This window comes from Plecotus auritus, assembly GCF_963455305.1.
Source record: "Plecotus auritus genome assembly, chromosome: 1".
Taxonomy (NCBI): Eukaryota; Metazoa; Chordata; class Mammalia; order Chiroptera; family Vespertilionidae; genus Plecotus; species Plecotus auritus.
Window position 1 is genome coordinate 213,748,750 of NC_137770.1, and position 22,219 is coordinate 213,770,968.

The 22,219-nt window shown below is 35.9% G+C and overlaps 1 protein-coding gene across 6 annotated transcripts in view; it reads left to right on the top strand.

Annotated features, from left to right (window-relative positions):
- The window catches only part of CLOCK (clock circadian regulator), a 156,819-nt gene that overhangs the window by 69,505 nt on the left and 65,095 nt on the right, over window positions 1-22,219 (top strand). For all 6 annotated transcript variants that reach the window (XM_080640203.1, XM_080640204.1, XM_080640200.1 and 3 more), the window contains 4 exons: window positions 1,944-2,003; window positions 7,551-7,699; window positions 10,695-10,786; window positions 17,333-17,422. In XM_080640203.1, the coding sequence (XP_080496329.1) occupies window positions 1,944-2,003; window positions 7,551-7,699; window positions 10,695-10,786; window positions 17,333-17,422 (391 nt within the window). The remainder of the gene's footprint in view (window positions 1-1,943; window positions 2,004-7,550; window positions 7,700-10,694; window positions 10,787-17,332; window positions 17,423-22,219) is intronic.

Sequence of the window (22,219 nt, forward strand, 5' to 3'; positions counted from 1 at the left end):
CATTAGTTGAAATTATAATCTTTATATCTTACTCTTGGGAAAAGGATAAACTTCCTTGTCTCTTTGATTTTAATATTATTTTTTAACATTTTAACATCTATTGGCTTATCATAGTTTAATTGGTAGCATTTTTTTTCTTAGTGGCACATAAAATATTGATAAATAGTGAATGGTGTTTAAATTAGATGAAGTACATTAACATTTTTTTAGCAACTTCTCTTTGACAAGCTAGCTAATGTGCAGAATACTTTTTATATATTATTTAAATTTGCAATTTCATGAGATTTTACAGGTGAGGAAACTATAGGTTAGAGAGATTAAATAATGTGTTTAAAGTCACATAGTAAATGATGAGCAGGGATAATGACTTGCGTTGGTCTGTATGACACTAAAGTTGCTGTGCTTTTATTATAGTGTACTGTGTGATGCTTCATATGTTACTTTTGACATTTGGGGACAGCCCTTTTCCCTTCCCTTTTCTATGAGATAAACAGTGAAGATGCATACTCTCCCAAAACTTAAGACCTAAGAGGCAAGGAGTTTCCTTAGAGAGGGCTGCTTACACCACTGCCATAGATTTGGGCTATGCCATACTTTCAGGTGGCATCTGTTTGTTGTTTCCCCAGAAAGGATGTTTCTTCACTGCTTGAGAGAGATTAAATATGATTTGGGCATTATACTTCTGAATGATTGCCAATTTCCGTTCTAGACAATATCACATCTAGGGATGAAATCTGTGTGTTCAGACTTAAAGCAGGGTTCTTAATATTAGTTCATTATCTTTCTGAACATGATGAAAGCTACAGTACAGACTCTCCTTTCAATAAAATGCATATGCATATAGAATTTTTCATAAATTTCACTGCATGCATGGAACCCCAGAAGTCCATACATGGACTTCTATGATGCAAAATTTGCAGATGATTTCAATAGTGCATCTGACAGACACTTTACAGATTTTCATAGGCCATAGTAAGGTCTGGTTAAAGTAGTGAATAGTGAATTGTTGTAAAAGTTCATATATCACCTGAAACTGTTTAATATTGCTCCTTAGGTTAAGGGGCTATGCACCAATATTCTTGATTTCATGTTAGAATACTCTTCACCTAGATCTTCCCATAACCAAGTTTTTCTTCTTACTTAGATCTCAGCTCAAATGTTCCCCATCTCAACAAATCCTTCCTGAACCCTTCAGGCTAAAGTAACCACCAAGTTACTAAAACATCATTCGTTTAAAAAAACAAACAGAAAACTTGTCATACATTTTTTGTGTTGATTTTTTTTCTTTCTGCTAGAAAATAGGCTGTTGTAAGAGAGCAGTGACCTATACATCTGGTTAACTGCTCTGTAACCATATTCAGAAGAGAGCCTGGCTTATGAATGTTAATAAATATTTGTCATATGAATCAGTAATAAGTGAAAATTTATGCTAGATCTTGTGCTATGATGCTGGATATTGTGCTAGATATCTTAAAGCAGTGGTTTAAGTTATTATGCTAAATATTGTGATGTTTATGAGTTATTTATGATTTTATAAAGTGAATATCTCAGAAAATATGTTTTGTAACTATGCCATTATAATTAAAAATAGTTCCAAGTGAATCTTTTTTTTATAATGGTAAATACATTGACTTTCTATAGGTTTTCACTGGTTACAAGATATTTTAATTCCGGTTAAATTAAATTCTGGTGTAGTATGTTGTGTGCAGTACAGCTAAGAGTGTAGTTTTAAAATTCACATTTGTAATAAAGTTTTAAAAATGTAATAAAAATGGCTATATTTTAATTTTCTAATATTTATTAGAAAACAGGTTAGTAGTTATGGAGTTTAAATTTGTGCAGTCCTTTAACTTATAACTGATTTGATTCACATTCATTTTAGTGTTGCTGTTGCTTAATGACTGTGCTCTTATTTTTTCTATCCACTTTCTTTTTTCTTTTAGAGATGATGGTAGTATTTTTGATGGGTTGGTGGAAGAAGATGACAAGGACAAAGCAAAAAGGTAGTTCAACTTAAGATGTAAAATAGTAAATAAATAAATACTAAATAAATGTAAAAATAAAAATAGTAAATCAGTGATTTCAAAACCTATCTGCCTTAAGAATTTAGTATTCAATTAGATGGAAGAGCTTAGAATATCAGAATCCAATTATAAGTTAAATAAATTTATCTTCTAAATGTGCTCTTCTCATCAAATCATATTATGGGTGCATAGTATCTCTACATCATCACTGGGGATGTCAACCTTCATCACTTGGTTAAAATAGGGTTTGCCTGGATTCACCATTGTAGTTACTATTTTTCTCTTAACCTACGCTATTCTTGGAAGCAAGTATAGCCCACCTTGAGAGTAGGGGTTGGGGAAATTAAGTTCCACCATCACATCACATATTTGGAATTCTTCTATAAAAAATTTTTTCTTTCCTATTTATGTATATCTGTATGGACTCATATATTTATTTTATACTTTAGGTTCTACTTTAGTGCTATTTTGTTCTGTTACTCAAATTATCCCAGCTTCGGCCACTGAAAGGTGTCCTTTGACATGCCTCCAGTCTCTAGTAGAAGGGAAAGTAGATGATAGAGAGAGGGAGGGAAGAATTGTTGGAGAAATATCATCAAGTAGTGAGGGAATGGGATCTAGAGCCATGGTGGTGTTACAGTCAGGGCTTTGACCTTAGATAGGGGTCTTGACAGTTAATTATCTATACTAATAAAAGGGTAATATGGTAATTAGACCAGATCAACCTGCCATCTTCTGGACGTCCGACTTCCTTCTGGACAAAGCCATGGTGGTGGGGGCCAAAGCAGAGGCAGTTAGGGGCGATCAGGCCAGCAGAGGAGGGCAGTTGGGGGCAACCAGGCCAGCAGGGGAGGGCAGTTGGGGGCGACCAGGCCAGCAGGGGAGGGTAGTTGGGGGCGACCAGGCCAGCAGGGGAGGGCAGTTGGGGGCATTAGGCAGGCAGGCAGGCAGGTGAGTGGTTAGGAGTCAGTGGTCCTGGATTGTGAGAGGGATGTCTGACTGCCGGTAGTCGGACATCCCCCAAAGGGTCCTGGATTGGAGAGGGTGCAGGCCGGGCTGAGGGACACCCCCCCATGCACAAATTTCATGCACCGGGCCTCTAGTAGTATTAGAAGGGATAGTCCAGTTAGCAGTACAGCCAAGTTGGTAGTCATTGAGAGTGAGCAGTGAGTGCATAGACAAGAGTAGAGGAGTTGTAGCATTATACACAGATACAAAATATAAACATGTAATAGTTCCCCAAATTCTTTATTTAGCAAAATAAAAGGTACTGGGATGAGAATAATAGTCATAACCAAATAAATTGCTAAATACTTTAATGAATGATTAAAACAGATCTAAGAAAATTTTGAGGAAAGTTGTAACTTTATTCAAGGAAATAAAAAGACCTGTATTTGATGCTGAAAGAATCTAGGACAGTCCCTAACCCTTAACCTCAATCTAGTGGAGAAAAGTTATTATGGAATCACCAGGATAGAGATAAAGTCTCTAAGCTGGGAATAATCAGTCTTACCTGAATGAAGAGGCAGAACTTTAAGGAATTGACCTGGACCAACGGCCAAGTTTATAGATGGATAAGGTGAGCTCAGGGTATTTATTTGCAAAGACTCTGAAGATTTAATCATGTTTTTTTGTAAACCAACAATATTGTTGCTATGGAAACCTTAGAGAAACAGAAGGAATCTTGTAATGATGCTATCAGAATTAAATAGGACCACATTGAACTCTTAAGTGAAAACAATGATGAGCTAAAGAACACAGGGAGTTTTATACTTACCCCCCAAATAGAACACCTGTGATTGTTATCAGTGAGGTCGTTTCAAGAACTAATTATTTCCAATTTGAATGTAATATGGAAATAAAGTTTGCTTTAATGGGTGTGATCCAGTGGTAGAGTTGCTTCCCCTGGAATCAAAATGCCTGATTTGAATTTGTACTTCATGGTAGCTATATGATCCTGGTTATGTTTTTCTGTGTACCTGAGTTGTCACACCTGTAAAAAAGAAAATGATAGTCTATCTCGTAGGAATTAAATGAGATTTCATAGATGTTTACTAGCACCTGGCACATAAGTATATAACAAATATTGGTTGCTATTTTTACCCCCTACCCATGTGTTTAGATATTTCATATATACTAATTCTCAGGTGCTTATTTCTTTTTTCTAGAGAAATAGAACTAGATTCATATATCTAACTACCTCTTGTCTATTTTAAAATGTCAAATAGGCCATTTCACCATATCTAAATTCTCCCCAAGCCATCTCTTCACCAAAACCAGTATCACATGTTATATTTCACATTGATAAACAGCATTATCAGTAAGTTGGGAATCCTCTTAGATTTCCCATTTTGCTTCTCCACTCCAAACCGAATCTGATTTACCAGGAATTGGTAGTTCTGCCTCTTGACCCTCAAAACCACACTGCTCTGTTAACAGTGCCCCTGCTATGGTTCATAGGTTAGGATATTACAGTTGCCTCCTAAATGGTAATCTGGCTTTCAGTCTTGTTTGGTGTATGGTAAGTTTTCAGTTGTATTTGCTTAGTGTGAATTTCTTTCACCAAACATTGATCCTTTCTTCAGTCTGATGCCAGAGTAGTCTTATTAATAAGCAATTCTATTCATGCCATTTATTTGCTTAATATCTTTCAATGCCTTCCCATGGCTCTCAGGATTAAATAAAAAGCTTTTTATGTAGCATAAAACTTCATTTTTTTTTTCAGTACTTAATACTCCCACCTTACCCCCTAACTCTAGCATACTTGGACCTATACACTGGTCACATTAGCCACACTGAACTAGTTGCGATAGGTTTTCATCTCTACAAGTTTCCTATGCCTGGAATGCTCTGCACATACCCCGCTACCATATCTTTCTCACATAGTCTTCAGGACTCAATTCAGTACAGCTGGATGCTATCCTTGGTTCCTCTGAGTTTCCATAGGAATTAGGCAAATTTTTAAAATGTTATTAAATTTATTGGGGTGACATTGGTTAATAAAATTATATAGGTTTCAAGTGTACAATTCTATAATACATAGTTTCCAAAGGAATTAGGTATATTTCTGGGAAGGGATATCTTTCCCCAGTATATCTAGCCCTTATTAGTACAATCTCTGTCATTATAGCAACATTCAGTCTCAGGTAATATCTATAATCCTGTCTAATAAAAGAGTAATATGCAAATTAACCATCACTCCATTACACCCAAAAGCCATGCCCACCAGCCAATCAGGAGTGTGTATGCAAATTAACACAACCAAGATGGCTGCGGCCACGGAGAGAGCAGGAGAGAGGCTTGGATTTCCCTGGCAATGGAAGAAGCCAAGCTTTCCACCTGCCCTGGCCAGCCCAGGCCTCCACTCCAGGCTACAAAGTTTCAATTATAGAAGATAAATTAATCCCAATAGAAATGGCTGCCGCCGTGGAGCTAGCAGAAGGCTTGGCTCTGTTCCAGGATACAAAGTTTCAGTTGTAGAAGATAAATAAATCCCATATACCAGGGCCTCCACTTGGGTTGCTGGGGGGCGTGGCCGGCCTGCAAACCACCACAGGCCCCTCGCCCAGGCCGCCCCACGCCCCAGGGGAACCCCCACCCTGATCCGGGACACCCTTCAGGGCAAACCAGCTGGCCCCCACCCATGCACCAGGCCTCTGTCCTATCTAATAAAAGAGTAATATGCAGATTGACCATCACTCCAACACACAAGATGGCTGCCCCCATGTGGTTAAAGATCCTGTCCCCATGTGGACACAAGATGGCCACCGCAAGATGGCCAGCAGGGGAGGGCAGTTGGGAGGGACCAGGTCTGCAAGGGAGGGCAGTTGTGGGTAATCAGACCAGTAGGGGAGGGCAGTTAGGGGTGACCAGGCCGGCAAGGGAGGGCAGTTATGGGTGATCAGACCAGCAGGGGAGGGCTGTTGGGAGGGACCAGGCCTGCAAGGGAGGGCAGTTGGGGGTGACCAGGCCTTCAGGGGAGGGCAGTTAGGGGCAAACAGGCTGGCAGGGGAGCAGTTAGGCATCAATCAGGCTGGCAGGGGAGTGGTTAGGGGGTGATCAGGCTGGCGGCTGGCAGGCAGAAGCAGTTAGGGGCAGTCAGGAACGCAGCCAGGTAAGCAGTTGGGTGCTAGCAGTCCTGGATTGTGAGAGGGATCCAGATTGGAGAGGGTGCAGGCTGGGCTGAGGGACACCCTTCCCCCCCCCCCCCACGTGCAAAAATTTTGTGCACCAGGCCTCTAGTGTTTCATAAGAGAGTTGAACAATTGGATTTTCCCCAGTACTAATATAGAATAAATGCTTGTTCTTTATGGGAAAATAATAAAATAAAGTATCCTATGACATTTTGGGAAAGTAGTATACTTTAAACAAAAACTGAATTCTAAATTGTGACTTTACAAAGCATATAATTAGAGGTATTGTAGAATGATTAATTGCTCTACAAATAATTGTACTGTATTGTCTCAAGAGGTCTCTGTGCAACTAAGTATATGTTTACTGGTTATTGCTTCACAGAGAATAGTAGTAATTATTCATTTGTTTAGCACATATATTTTGAGTGCTTTCTGTATGTTAGGTGTTATTCTTAAGTGCTTAGGTGGAAAAATTTGGGCTATCTTATCAAGGAGCCACAGCTTAATTGAGAGACAGATATGTAAACAAATGATTACAGCTCTGTGTTGGAAGCTGGAATATAGGAATAAAGACGAAGAATGTGTGTGTGAGTAAGCCTCAGGGTAGGGAGATTTTCATTTTTAGATTTGTTTGTAATTTAAAGCTTATAGGTGATGGATAAGATGGAAAATGGTTTGGGGTGGGCACAGAGAGCAATATTCAGATCTTGTATCATAGAACTGTACACTTGAAACCTATATGATCCTATTAACCAATGTCGCCCCAGTAAATTATTTAATAAATTTAAAAAATAATTTTTAATAATTTGTATTTATACATTATATGTACTTTCATAATAATGTTATAAGGAAACTATAGATTCTTGGTACATATTAGAGTAAATAAAACCTGAGGTTTGAATGCCATTGGTCTTATTAGCATTTTCATAAAAACATGTATGCCAAAAGCTTAATATGTAAACGTGTTTTTTTTTTTAATATATCTTTATTGATTTCAGAGAGGAAGGGAGAGGGAAAGAGAAACAGAAACATCAATGATGAGAGAGAATCATTGATTGGCTCCCTCCTTCACGCCCCCTACTGGGGATCAAGTTCGAAACCCAGGCATGTGCCTTGACCCAGAATCAAACCCGGGACCTCCTGGTTCATAGGTGGATGCTAAACCACTGAGCCATGCCGATCGGGTCTAAAAGTTTCTTTATTGATAAACAGGAAGAAAAATTATTGCTCATATTAACTGTATATTGTTGGTAAACTGGGAGATATTTATTACCATCTACATTAACAGAAGAACATGGGGGTGGTTGTGTCCAAATTGAGCATTGTATTAAACTATTTGTGTAATTAAATGGATTGTTTGAAAACTACTTCTTTAATTTTTTTGTTTCATCAGAGTATCTAGAAACAAATCCGAAAAGAAACGTAGAGATCAATTTAATGTTCTCATTAAAGAATTGGGATCTATGCTTCCTGGTAATGCTAGAAAGATGGACAAATCTACTGTTCTGCAGAAGAGCATTGATTTTTTACGAAAACATAAAGGTAAACTTTTAACTTTGTTAAATGGTTTTTTTGTTTTGTTTAATAACAGAATCTCCCTTAAAGCATACTGTGATAGAATCTTGGCAGTGATGCTTGAGTGGATGCTTGCTAACCTTTCTTAAGAGAAAGAAATCAATTGCTTTTTAAAAGATTTCCTGGTATGTTTTTTCTTTCATTCAACAAACATTTATTTAGTGCCCAGTATATCCTACATTTTCATAGTACAGGGTAACAGTCCTGGCCCTCAAGTAACTCAAGCCAAGAGAGGCAAACATCTAAACAGCTAATTTCAGTGCATATAATTATAACAGGTCGAGTGCTTGTAAACTTGTTAGGAAAACACAGGAAAGAATGTGTCAGGGAAGACTTAAAAATAGTTGATCCTTTTCAACTGAATGTTCCTTTTAGATTAAGAAATAGCATGTGCAAAAGCAGAGAAGCAGGGCGAGTTCAGTGTAACTGGAGCATAGTTTGAGTTTGAAAATTATGGGCATATTTGAAAGAAAGGCAAGAGCCAGGTTGTAAGGGCCTTTTATATCATTTTAAAAGATTGTTTCAGTGTATATCTAAGAAATAAACATTATGTTTAAATTAAAGTGATTATTTCTTAATTAAAATCATTTTGACTACATAAATCATGAAAAGAAAATTTAAAGAATATTAAGTATATTAGTAACAGAGATAATACGTGAAAAAGTTGTAAAAGGACATTTCCTTTTTCAGATGTAAATTAAACTGCAAAACTCAGAAGGAGAATTTGTAATTAGTGCCTCTTTTTACTTCTCCCTGGCTCACTCAGTAATGCATTAGTAGCCTGCTTTATGCTCCACCAATCTGAAATTATTTTTGTTAATTTCACTAATGCCATTAACCCCCATCTCCCCTGCCACCAATAAAGCAATAGCTTTTTCTTAAACCTCATTCTCTTCTGCATGTCTGAAGTACTGGAAATTTTAATCCATTCTCCACTGGCTTTTCCCTTGGCCTGTGTTATACTGCACTTCTTCATTCACCTCCCTCTTCCTGACTAACCCTGACTTCTTCGTTCTCTTTCTTTTTCTGCTCTTTAAATGTGACATTTCTGAGGGTCTTATCTTTTGTGTTCTTGCTTTCTCTACACTCTTTCCCTTGGTTATCTCATTCCATAGCTTCAGCTATTGTCTCTCTATTAAACTACTAAGTCTGTATTTTAGATGCTAACTTTTCAGTCTTTTATTTCCAGATAACTTCTGGATCTTTCTTTTGCATGCCCTCAAACTCAGCGCATCTAAAACAATTCATTTTTATTTTGTCCAATCACCTCTTTTTCTCAACTTTTCTTTTTCTATTTTTATACCACCATCCTTTCACTCCCCCAGGACGCAAACCTGAAAAGACTTGCATTTTTTTTTTTTTAGCTTCCATAGTACTGTATTACAGTTGCCAAATTCTCTTGATTCTTCTGTAAATGTGTCAAAATTGTCTTCATTTTTATTACCACTTTTGTCATTATATTTTGCCTTTAAAAATAGTATTCTCACTACCTCAGTGTCCCTTATTAAATAGAACACTGAGCCCCTCAGGCATTGTAGTTCAGTGAATGATTGTTGAATGAAATGAAATAATACGCATTTTCCTCTGACAATAGAGGATTAGTTTTGACATTAAGTATATCAGGTTTTTGTTTTGTTTTTTCAAAATTGGGTATAAGATTCTCACAAAAAATAAAATTTACCTGAAATTGGAAGAGTTCTCATTTAATTATTAGCCTAAAATAAGTTGTGCTTAACTAAACTTGTGGGATTTGCTTGTGCGTTTAACTCTTTTTATTTTTTTTGCAATGTTTATAATCGATGTGGATTTGAAAAAGTATGATTATATTCCATAGAATTAGTAGCTAGACTTTTTAGTTACTCTTCATCTTCTAGTGCAGGCATTTTTAATATAGCAGATTTTTGGTGACAATTTAATATATTTACACAAGGTGTCCCAAAAAAATGTATATACACTTGTAACAGCTGATAGCTCTATTTTGAAAACGAAATGTATTTTAATAAGCACTGCATTTGTAACTATTCAAACTGTATGTATTAATATTTTGGAACAGCGTATATATCTGGTCATAGAAAAATCTAAACAACTTAGTCCATACTTTTCAATTCAAAGTAGAATATATTTTAAAGAGTAAAATTTGTGACAGATTTTTATTTGCCTGGTTTTTAAAACTATGTCTGCATTTAAAAATGGAAAAACATTTGTTAGCTAAATAGTTCATATTTTATCATTTATGAATAGATTTCTCATAACTAAATCCATTAGCAAGTAGTATATTGCAAAATAAAATATTGTCCCAATCCAAGAATCTCAAAATTTTTTTACCAGCTCCCTACCTCTAAGAAAACATGCCAGGGGACACTAAGCAAAATTACTGTGGGGTTACTACTATAAAGTTTTTTGCCCCAAATTTTAATCTCATTGATTAATTAAGAATAGAGCACCTCAGATTTGGAGCAATCTTTATACTTGGCAGTAGAAAGGCTGAAAGTCCTCTTTGTTAAAAGCAGGCTTACTGACCTCCTGGGCTGTTTTCCTACAGGCTCATGTCCTTATATCTGCTCTAGGTTCTACCACTTGAATGGCAAGGAAGGGAAGAGGATAAAGAACATCTTCCTAATGCTTGATCTATCTGCGTATTCTGAATTTGTTGGGTCATTGTGTCAAGCAGGAAGCAACACAGGCTATCACAGGTCCCCAGAGAAAATCCAAAGAGACTGGTATTTCCAAGAGTCCAAAGACCAAATCCTAAGGAGATAATTTGCTATAGTAGCTCAAATATTTCATCATACCAAAACTTTGACCTCCTGATACCTACCTAGACCAATAAATGTTATTGTCTAAGGTTCTCATCTTTAATTAGAGTGGGAAAAGAGAAGGCAATCGTAGGACTTTGTACTGCCCCAGTCGCCCACCCTGTAGTAAGAGTATGCCACTAATGTGTCAAATAATCTGTTTACAGAAATCACTGCACAATCAGATGCTAGTGAAATTCGACAGGACTGGAAACCTACATTCCTTAGTAATGAAGAGTTTACACAATTAATGTTAGAGGTATGTCCAGATTTAATTTTTGTAAAGTTTTATTTTTCTCAAAAAAAAACCAAAACAAACAAATCATAGGAGTGACTAATTTTAGTATAATTTTAACAATATTTAATGTTGAAAATACTTAATTCAGTGTAAATCAATAAACTGTTATCTTCAATTAAAATTAATCAATGCAAGTAATGTAAGCAAATAGTACTATCTGGTAAAGGAATGACAAAATTTTTATATTGTCAGTATTAAATGAATTTTTGAGTGGATTAATAAAAGTCAGAAAACTATAGCTACCAAATTCTCTACCTGAGATGACACTAGCAACATTCAAATGAAGAATAATATATTTTATTTATCACATATTAAATATTATGAAATGTATCCTACTTGACAGTAGTTTTTTTAAACAAAATCTACCCCAAAATAACATAAAATGATGATACATGAGTATTTTGAAATGTAAAACAAATGAAATGTACATTGAAAGGCAACTCTTCTTAATTCAAGTTGAAACTTTTTATGTGTGTAGAATAATACAGGTATCATCTATGGACACAAAGTACACAGAGTTCTTTGAAAACTTACCATAAGTAGGAAACAGAGGCAGTATAGGTTGGCAGTAAAGGACAAGAAAAGTAGATAAATGACAGAAAATAACATAGAAAGATTAGAGGAAAGTGATTGAGATGGGGATGTAGGCGTTGTTAAATAATTACATCTCTTATCCTGCTGGTTTTGATTTATTCTTTTACACTTTAAGTGTTTAGCTGTGTCGGGTATGTACAGGGAGGTGCAAAAGTAGGTTTACAATTGTCATTTATTAATTATTGTATTCTTTATATGAATAACTATAAACCTACTTTTGCCCCACCCTGTTTATATAATGGCTATATATCGTGTCTTTGTATAGTGACTAAAATCTAAGCAACATAAAGTATTTGCAAGTTAATGAGGAACAGTTAATTGCTAGATTAAATCTTTGTATATTCAATAGAAATGTTAACATGGAAATTTGTTGGAATATAAATATATTGTATATATTTAAACCTTCACTTAAAAATCTAGGATAAAACTCATCACTTTTCACATATTAACTTGGTGAATCCTCACAATACTCTTACGAAGTAGACACTATTAGTATCCCTTTCTTACTGCCATATGAGGCAATTGAGGAACAAAGAGATTATGAAACTTGCCCAAAAGTAAGTAGCTCAGCTGGGATTTTTTGCAGGTAGACTGGCCTCTGCTCCCATGGCCTCAGCCCCTGTGAAACGTCTTTCAGTGGAAGCTAACCATGGCGCCGAACTTGCAGCTTAGTAACCAGCAGCTAGCTCTTTAAATTAGTAGACACTTGAGTTATAAACCAGAAAATAGTTTTTGATTTTGTTAAATATTTTTTCTAAAAAGTAGTTTGATGTTGTCTAAGATTATCTCTTTAGGTAATAAATATTATGTTTATGAAAGGGTGCACACACCTAACATCTACAACAGAGAAAGGAAATAAATAACACATTTAATTTAATTTTAATTAAATTTTTTTAATTTTCTTTATTGATTAAGGTATTACATATGTGTCCTTATCCCCCTATTGCCTCCCCACACCTCTGCTCATGCCCTCACCCCCTTGTGTCTGTGTCCATTGGTTATGCTTATATGCATGCATACAAGTCCTTTGGTTGATCTATCTCCCTTACCCCCACCCTTCCCTACCTTCCCTCTGAGGTTTGAACATCTGATCGATGCTTCTCTGTCTCTGGGTCTGTTTTTGTTCATTAGTTTATGTTGTTCATTATATTCCACAAATGAGAGAGAGAGATCATGTGATACTTATCTTTCTCCAACTGACTTATTTCACTTTGCATAATGCTCTTCAGTTCCATCCACCCTGTTGCAAATGGTAGGAGTTCCTTCCTTTTTACAGCAGCATAGTATTCCATTGGATGTACCACAGTTTTCTAATCCACTCATCTGCTTAGGCTGTTTCCAAATCTTAGCTATTGTAAATTGTGCTGCTATAAACATAGGAGTGCATATATCCTTTCTGATTGGTGTTTCTAGTTTCTTGGGATATATTCCTAAAAGTGGGATCACCGGGTCAAATGGGAGTTTCATTTTTAGGTTTCTGAGGAAACTCCGTACTGTTCTCCACAGTGGCTGCACCAGTCTGCATTCCCACCAGCAGTGCACGAGGGTTTCTTTTTTTCCGCATCCTCGCCAGCACTTGTCATTTGTTGATTTGTTGATGATAGCCATTCTGACAGGTGTGAGATGGTACCTCATTGTCGATTTGATTTTCATCTCTTGGATGATTAGTGACTTTGTGCATGTTTTCATGTGTCTCTTGGCCTTCCTTCTGTCTTCTTTCGAAAAGTATCTATTTAGGTCTGTTGCCCATTTTTTGATTGGGTTGTTTATCTTCCTTTTGTTAAGTTGTATGAGTTCTCGGTAGATGTTGGAGATTAAACCATTATTGGAGATAACATTGGCAAATATGTTCTCCCATGCAGTGAGCTTTTTCGTTGTTTTGTTGATGGTTTCTTTTGCTGTGCACAAGCTTTTTATTTTGATGTAGTCCCATTTGTTTATTTTCTCTTTAGTTTCCATTGCCTTAGGAGCTGTATCATAAGATCTTAGAGGAATCCACAGGCAGCAAAATCTAATTTTAATTTTATAATTATATTCTCAGTGCAATCCTATATAATAAAAGCCAAGCGACCAAACGGCAGAACCAGTCGACCAGTCGCTATGACGTGCACTGACCACCAGGGGGAAGACACTCAATGCAGGAGCTGCCCCTGGTGGTCAGTGTGCTCCCGCTCTGCTGACTGGGATGAGTGGCGCTCCCACAGCGGGAGCAGCTGCTCAGAGGGCAGGTCCACCGCTGCTCAGCTGACCGGGATGAGCGGCACTCCCACAGCGGGCCCATCCCCGCAGGCCACGCCCCCACCAGTGCCCGAATATGTGCACCAGTCCTCTAGTTTTTAATAAAATATGTGGTAATCATTAACTATTTACCTTGCTTCATTGGTATGAAAAATTTCTTAAAAGTAATGAAGTTAATTTTAAGCCCTATCCTGTTTGGCTCAGTCGATAGAGGATCTAACCTGTGGACCAAAGTGTCCCGGGTTTGATTCTAGTCAAGGGCACATACCTTGGTTGCAGGCTTCTCACCTGGCCTGGGCCCTGGTCAGGTCACATGCAGGAGGCAACCAATCAATGTGTTTCTCTCACATCGATGTTTCTCTCTGTCTTTCCCTTTCTCTTCCACTCTTCCTAAAAATCAATGGAAAAATAACGTTGGGTGAAGATTAACAACAACATCAAAAAAAGTTGTGTAATATCTACACTCATGTATCTTAATGAAAATAAACTACCTGTTCTCTAATAAGCTAAACACAAAAGCTTTGTCTTCAAATTTTTCTTCACAATGGACAGATCTTTATTAATGTCCGGACACATTTAGTATATACTTAGTATTAAAAAAAATCAAATATTCCAGAGATTATAATGTTTTATACAACAGAAAACAATCATATATAAATTAGTTTTCTCATGATTATCCTCACAGTTTTTAGGATTACATTCCTGAAAAATGTTATATTTACTATTTTTAATATGTCAAAATCTTTTTTATTTTAGTATTTACAACTGTCAAGTAAATATGTATTCTAACATTAATATACTATAAATATGTGTGTGTATTGCAACCTGGGTCTACCTAACCTAGATGTTTTACTACTGGCTAGTCACTTTGATCAGATTGCAGATAGTCCAGATACCATTTTCAGCAGAATTTCAGATGTAGGTTATGAACTGCTAGTGGGAGCGATTCAATCATTCACCTCAATTTCATTTTGTGGATGAGGTCCAGAGAAGTTGTAGCTTGTCCAAGGTCAGATAGCTAATTAATGGAAGAAATAGGACTGAGACATTAAAATTAACGTATAACCTATGTGTTGGCTGTTTCTCTCTGCATTCCTCCATTGCCATTCGTCTCTTTACTCTGTTGTGAGGAATATTCCTTGCAACCTTAAGGTAGAGAATAGTCAAGGAAATCGGGGCAATTTAGGCTGACCTCTATGCAAAGTCATCTTTAGGTGAAGTTACCTCTTAGTGTGTTGTTCTTTCCCTTGGAAGCCGACAGCTCTCTCTGGTAGTCTACAAGGGAAGAGCTAGTGAGTGCCCTATCAACTTCACTTTAGATACAAATCCACAAGGAGGTTCTAGTGCTAGTCCCTTCCCTAGAACTTCCATTCCAGTCTTCCCCGGATTAAACACTAACAAGGTTTACATAGTCCTTTTATTGTGGCTCAATTAGGTATCAAATAGGAAGACAAGGAGTTTTAACTAATGAGCCTTCCCCTTATATCATACAGTGTGGAAGAGGGATAAGTTTCACAGTCTTCACTCTTGGGAGGAGGATGTCCATATCTCTCTGATCTTCATCTTCAAGGCCCCTTTAGCTTTTGGTGTACACACCTACCTGCTTGGGAAATTACATCCATCACTCAAAAGAAGTCTGGGCCCTGGTCTTTACTTGTATTAAGAATTTGGCAAGAGGCTAGTGGAGGCTTTTCTTTGCTTAACCTTTGCCTGCTTTGAAAAATGAAAGGACAGCCTATGGTCCTTGGAGAGTGATAAAGTCATGAAGAGTTCTGATTTCAGTTCATTTCCCTTTTACACAATAGAATTGCACCCTGATTCGTAACAAGTATCCTAATAGCAAATACAGATCATCATAGTAAATATGAATTTGCTTTCAAAGATGATATATTATAGCTTCATATGAGAAAAGCTGGTTCTTAATAACATCATTTTGACCTTTTCTTTATGAAATAATAATACTGGCATTATACTAAGGAGTTTTTGTAAAAATAATTTTATGAAATGGCAAAAATTAGAAGGATTTTAGCCCTTCTACATTAGCTAAGAATGGGTTTCTTTTAGCCATTTTAGAAGGTAGTCATCTACTCAAAATAAGTTCTTTTTAATATCCAAATCTCTCCCCCAATAGAAGGGGTGGTGGGATGCCTTTTTTCATGCATTCAATGTATACTTCAACAGTTACTTAGAAATGGAGGGAGGTTGCTCTAACTCCCCGCTCCAGAAATTAAATACTAATATTTCTTACCTGCTGTGTGCTATACATATGCTAGGTCCTTCAGATACAGTGCTGTAGAAGATATGTATGGCTCTTAACAGAGATTGCTATCCTTTGAGAGATCCCTATGATTAAATAAGAAATCCAAATTTAGTGTAATAACTCTTAATAGAAGAGGAACTCCTCTTTGTATCTTTTCTGCTGTATATCTTCAACATCTTTTCCACTGGATTTTCCTTTCCCTCAGCCTGCAAATATACTTGTTACTTTTTAAAAAATTGCCTTCCCTTGATACTTGCTTCCCTTAAAACTTTCGTCTGTCTTTTCTTCATTTTAAAGTTCTTGGTAGAGTGGTTTATAAGTGCCTCTGATCATCCATCCACTCATCTCTAAATTCATTGTAGTCTAACTGATCTTCCTATTGGCATTTCTTTTTAAAGTCACCAAATTTATTTCTCATTTTGTATCCTGTTTGATCTCATTTTACACTGAACCATCCCTCTTCCTTCTCACCTTGCCACATTCTCTTCTATTGATTTCCTCGTCGACAGTTGTATTCTGTCTGTCATTTTCTCTGGTACTTGTCCTTCGAATCCCCACATGTAGATAATTCCCCAAGGATTTGTTTGGAATGCAGATCTGCAGATCTCATATCTTCAGCAGTCACTTCTGTACCTAAGATTCTCAAATGAAAATACTTTATAATATGTAAAATATAGGATCGCTTTATTATTAAGTATTGTATCCCTGCATGGCTTCTCTGCTGAACTCTTAACTTCACATTTCTCGATGTCTAAGTTCTTCTCTATTCTTACCGCACTTAATTTCATTAAGATGCTTATCAACTTCACTGACTATTCTAAAGTCATTGAGATTTTCCTATCTTTATTATTTTCCCCCTCTAAATCTATTTACACACTACTTCCAGACTACTCTTGAACATAAGACCTAAGTCCTTACGTTTTAACGTGGCAATTCATGGCCTTTCATGATCTGTTCTTAGCCTACTTTTTCAGATTTATTTCCCTTTCACTTAATTCCTCATGTATCTCCCTACAGTTCATACACCTCTCGGTTGTAATATACAAAAAGTGATAATGTATTCTTTTGTGTGCCAAAGACATTATTAATGGTGTGAGTGCTTCAGAGATATTAGCATCTTCAAATAAGGCCATCTGTATACAATATATGAATGATAAAGGTAGAACATTGAGTCTATAGTTTAGAAATCAACTGTCCAATAGCTAAAGAGTGATTTTTTTTCTCCAAAAGCATTTTAAAAATGCACAAAGATATATACTATACTACAGTATTGTGAAGGGGGAAAGCTAGCATTTTGATAGTGCTCTGGAAATTTCCACCTTATGTCTTTCGTCATTTAGTAAGTTAGATTTTTATTTTTGTGCTAGAAAACACTTTTTTCTTTTCATTTTACTAACTATTATGTTTAATTTCAGGCTCTTGATGGGTTTTTTTTAGCAATCATGACAGATGGAAGCATAATATATGTGTCTGAGAGTGTAACTTCATTACTTGAACATTTACCAGTAAGTATAAAAATCCTGTGATCTCTTTCTTATTTAATGCCTATTTTAAACATTATAAAGTACTAGGAAATGTACCTCCAGAGCAACGTTAAGCAATAAGTAGAGTGTGGAGGAGAACTCAAAGTACATCTTTGATTTAACATGGCTGTTTTTCTCAGTTCAGTCATGCCTCTGTAATCTGTAGTAACTATTCAGTGGCCACTTTATCTAACCTCTGTTCTTGCTGTCCTCTTTTTTTCTAATGCTAAGTTTTCAGTGTTTCCTCTTTATTCAACCTGGTGAAGACGTTGCTGAATCACTGAGAATATCTTGAGAACAACTAAATTTCTACTGAGATATTCGTGTTACAGCTAGAGGAACGCAAATAATTTTCTCAAAAGAATAACTTAAAAGAACACACTAAAAATAATAGATACCGAACTTTTGTGCTCTGTGGCTTGAATTGATAATGCCTAAGTGGCTATATTCAATGTGTTATCAATATGACCTTACGGGTACAGAATTAGAAAATAATTACATTGTATGATTTTGATAAAGATGATGAACACCAGAATTAATGTGTGTTGTTTTACTCCAAGTATATTTATTGACCATCAACTCTCTACCAGACACGATGTTAGATGCTCTGCTGCAGCTCACGGTTTTAATGAATTGGAAATTTTTATTTAACATGTAATGTTCTTATCTAAGATAGGGCTTGTAGTATAAATATTCTGAAGTTACTTACAAATTACTCTTAATTTATTATAAACACAAAGTTACCTGTATTGTAAAGGTCTCTTTTAAGAGATACTGATAAGCAGTATCTTCCTCCCTCTGATTACTCTGCCACCTCATACTCTATAAAAAGAATGGACACTGCACTTAAAAGACCAGATTTAAAAGGGTAATTTATTACTGAAGGCCAGGCATTAAGTAATTTGCTGATTTCTGTGCCTCACACCAGAAAATGACTTGGCTTGCCCGCTTTTCTAGGGGCTTTCATTAACAGTAAGCTCAAATAGTAGGTAATTAAACCAACATCTAAAAATTGTTTGAGAGGAAACAGATTATAGAACACATAAGTAAACTAGTATAGGCAGAGAAAAGGACAGATTGATTAGCTGAATTTTCTGGGCTATTCTTTTTTTTTTTTTTTTTAATTACATGTGAAAAAAGTTAGGGAAAGAAACCCATTGTAGGATTAAGATAATGATTACAATAAGATTAATTTTAAAAAGGTATTATTATATGCTTTTAAACCATATGCAATTCTATAGGTTTTCTTTTCATTATGTATTTATAGAAACTATGTAATTTTTTAATTAAAAATTTTAAAAATTTATTCATAATCAGCATCTTATGTAATATATGTGGTAACACTTTTTAAAAGCCTACTTCTTGGGCACTTTCCTTGAACTCCATTCAGAATTGGATGCCCTTCCTCTCTCTGCTCATGTTACCTTATATGCACTGCCATCATGACACTTATAGTGAATTGTAATTTTCTGTTTATTTGGGTAATCATGGTAGGTGTAGCTTCTTAAATGCAGGGACTTTATATCCACATGGGCTAGCTAGTTTCTTAGAGAGGCATTTGGTAATATTTTATTGAATGTATGAAAATGAGTAGGCTATTTGATATAGCTGTTTTAAAAAATCTTTCCTAATGGCACACTGGTGTTGAATCTTTAGTGAGGTGAAGTTTAATTGATTTTTGAAATAGATAACATGTGGTAGATCTAGTTGGGACCCAAGCATTTTGTCATTAACATTTCCTCCTCGTGAAAACCGTCTTTACCTTTCCATTCCATCCTGGATTTTTAAAAACCTTTTTATTTTATAATTGTTTTTAGATTACAGAAAAATCAAGAAAATAGTACATAGCGTTCCCATGTGCCCCCTACCCAGTTTCCTATGTTATTAACATTATCTTGATATTTTTCATTGTTTGTATTAGCCAAAGCATATAGATTGGTAGGTGAATTTTGAGGCAGAGGAAGTTGCTGCTGCTGCTCTAGTAGACCCATTTCATTCCATACTAAGTTAATAGTATCCTTTGTTAATATGTATTTGCTGCTCACCAGTTACTATGGACACTTCTTCACATCACTGATACTGCTGAATTGTATATTACTCTATGGCTTGGTGGGGGGGGGGTGGCACAAAAAGAGAAACATGTTTTTTGAGAAAATAAAATAATTCTCAGTATCAAACATAAGGAAGAAATATGTGACTTTCTGTTTTGGTTGTCGTTAATATTTAAACTGTAACAGATGCTAAACAAAAGGTTTAAAATAATGCTGCCTCTTTCATTGTGTTTTAATGTACACACCTATTATCTAAAATAGAATTTTGGCTGTTGCCAGAAGGAAAGACACATTAGCAAATTCCTAAATTAGGCTTTAATGTTTATAATTTAGTTCTGTTGAGAAATTAAAACTTGCCATCTTAAATTAGTGGTCAATATGACTTAAAATTACAAGACTGATTCTATAGATTCTGCAAAAAAAAAAATGTTTTCGTTGTCACTTCATGCTTATTAAATTAGGCACATTTTAACCTATTTGTGGCTAATAATTAGGCATAAATGCTTTATTCTTTTGAGATTGGAAAGAAAACTTAACGGATTTTTTTGTCTCCCGATCTGGCTTTCTGTGACAAAATTAGGCTCATGCCACCTCAGTGCCAGAAGATATTTTAGACATCCTTAGCCCATCCCCTTTATATTATCAGTAAGAAACATAAAAGTAGAGAAATTGGACTTAACTGTGCAACATTTTTGTGGAACTTCCAAGACACAAAATTGATGTCTTGCTATATTTCAAACTTAAAAATTTTTTAAATTTTACAACTAAAGATTGATTCCTCACACTTGTTTAAATGTGTTCCTCAGAGAGAATATATTAAAGTTGTAACCAAGTAATACAGAGAAGATGATAACCACATTACAGCTTGGCAGAGTCCAGGACTAAAAGTGCCTCTGTGAAGATACTGGGCAAGCCTTTCCTTTTCTCCTCTTAATTTGAGAGTTTGGGAATATAAACACAAATGTGTTTTAAGAAAGGCAGTAAACCCCTGTGTTGTGCTCACTCAGGGTGGCTCAGTGGTTGAGCAGCGACCTATGTATGCACCAGGAGGCTACAGTTTGATTCTTGGTCAGCGTATATCCCAGGTTCCTGGCTCAATCCCCTGGAGGCAGCCAATCGATGATTTTTCTCTCATCATTGATGTTTCTATCTCTCTCTTCCTCTCCCTTCCTCTCTGAAATCAGTATATATAAAGAAAGCCAGTACAGTCTTTTTCGGCAGTATACAGAAATAGGATTTAGAATTTTTTTCAGTAGTTATATAATGATTATTTAATAGGGCCAGAACTTACGTTCCTTATGCCTATACATAAGGAACACAGTTGTTTAAAAACATGTTATATTCAACATATATTTTAACATTTTCTGAGGAGCTTTCAGTCCTTTTTAAAAAACTACTCTTTACTGCAGTTATTTATTTATTTATTTATTTAACCACTTTTAGTGTATAATAATTTTTAGTAAATTTACCAAGTTGTGCAACCATCACCACAATCTAGTCTTAGAACATTTTCACCATCCCAGTAAATAGCCATTTACAGTTATTCTCGTTCCCACCTCAAGACCCAGTTCACTGCTAATCTACCTTCTGTCTCTTGTAGATTTGCCTTTTTCTGGACATTTCATATATATATTTTTTTAAGATGGCAAATATATTGTAGGTATATTTTATCACAATTTTATTTTTTTATTTTTTTAATTTAATAAATCTTTATTGTTCAGATTATTACAATTGTTTTTCCTTTTCCCCCTCACGGCTCCCCTCCACCTGGTTCCCACCCCACCCTCTACCCTTACCTCCCCTCCACTGTCCTCATCCATAGGTGTACGATTTTTGTCCAGTCTCTTCCCGTACCCCCCACACCCCTTTCCCCCTGAGAATTATCAATCCACTCCTATTCTATGCCCCTGATTCTATTATATTCACCAGTTTATTCTGTCCCTCAGATTTTTAATTCACTTGATTTTTAGATTCACTTGTTGATAGATATGTATTTGTTGTTCATAATTTTTTATCTTTACTTTTTTCTTCTTCTTCCTCTTCTTAAAGAATACCTCTCAGCATTTCATATAATACTGGTTTGGTGGTGAACTCCTTTAGCTTTTTCTTATCTGTGAAGCTCTTTATCTGCCCTTCAATTCTGAATGATAACTTTGCTGGGTAGAGTAATCTTAGTTGTAGGTTCTTGCTATTCATCACTTCGAATATTTCTTGCCACTCCCATGTGGCCTGCATAGTTTCTGTTGAGAAATCAGCTGACAATTGTATGGGTGCTCCCTTGTAGGTAATTAACTGTTTTTCTCTTGCTGCTTTTAATATTCTCTCTTTGTCTTTTGCCCTTGGCATTTTAATTATGATGTGTCTTGGTGTGGTCCTCTTTGGATTCCTTTTGTTTGGGGTTCTGTGCATTTCCTGGACTCGTAAGTCTATATCTTTCACCAGGTGGGGGAAGTTTTCAGTCATTACTTCTTCAAATAGGTTTTCAGTATCTTGCTCTCTCTCTTCTTCTGGCACCCCCATAATTCTGATATTGGTACGCTTGAAATTGTCCCAGAGGCTTCTTACACTATCTTCAACTTTTTGGATTCTTTTTTCTTTTTGCTTTCCCGGTTGAGTGTTTTTCGCTTCTTTGTATTTCAACTCTTTGACTTGATTCTTGCGTTCCTCTAGTCTGCTGTTGGATCTCTGTATAATATTTTTTATTTTAGTCAGTGTATGTTTAATTTCT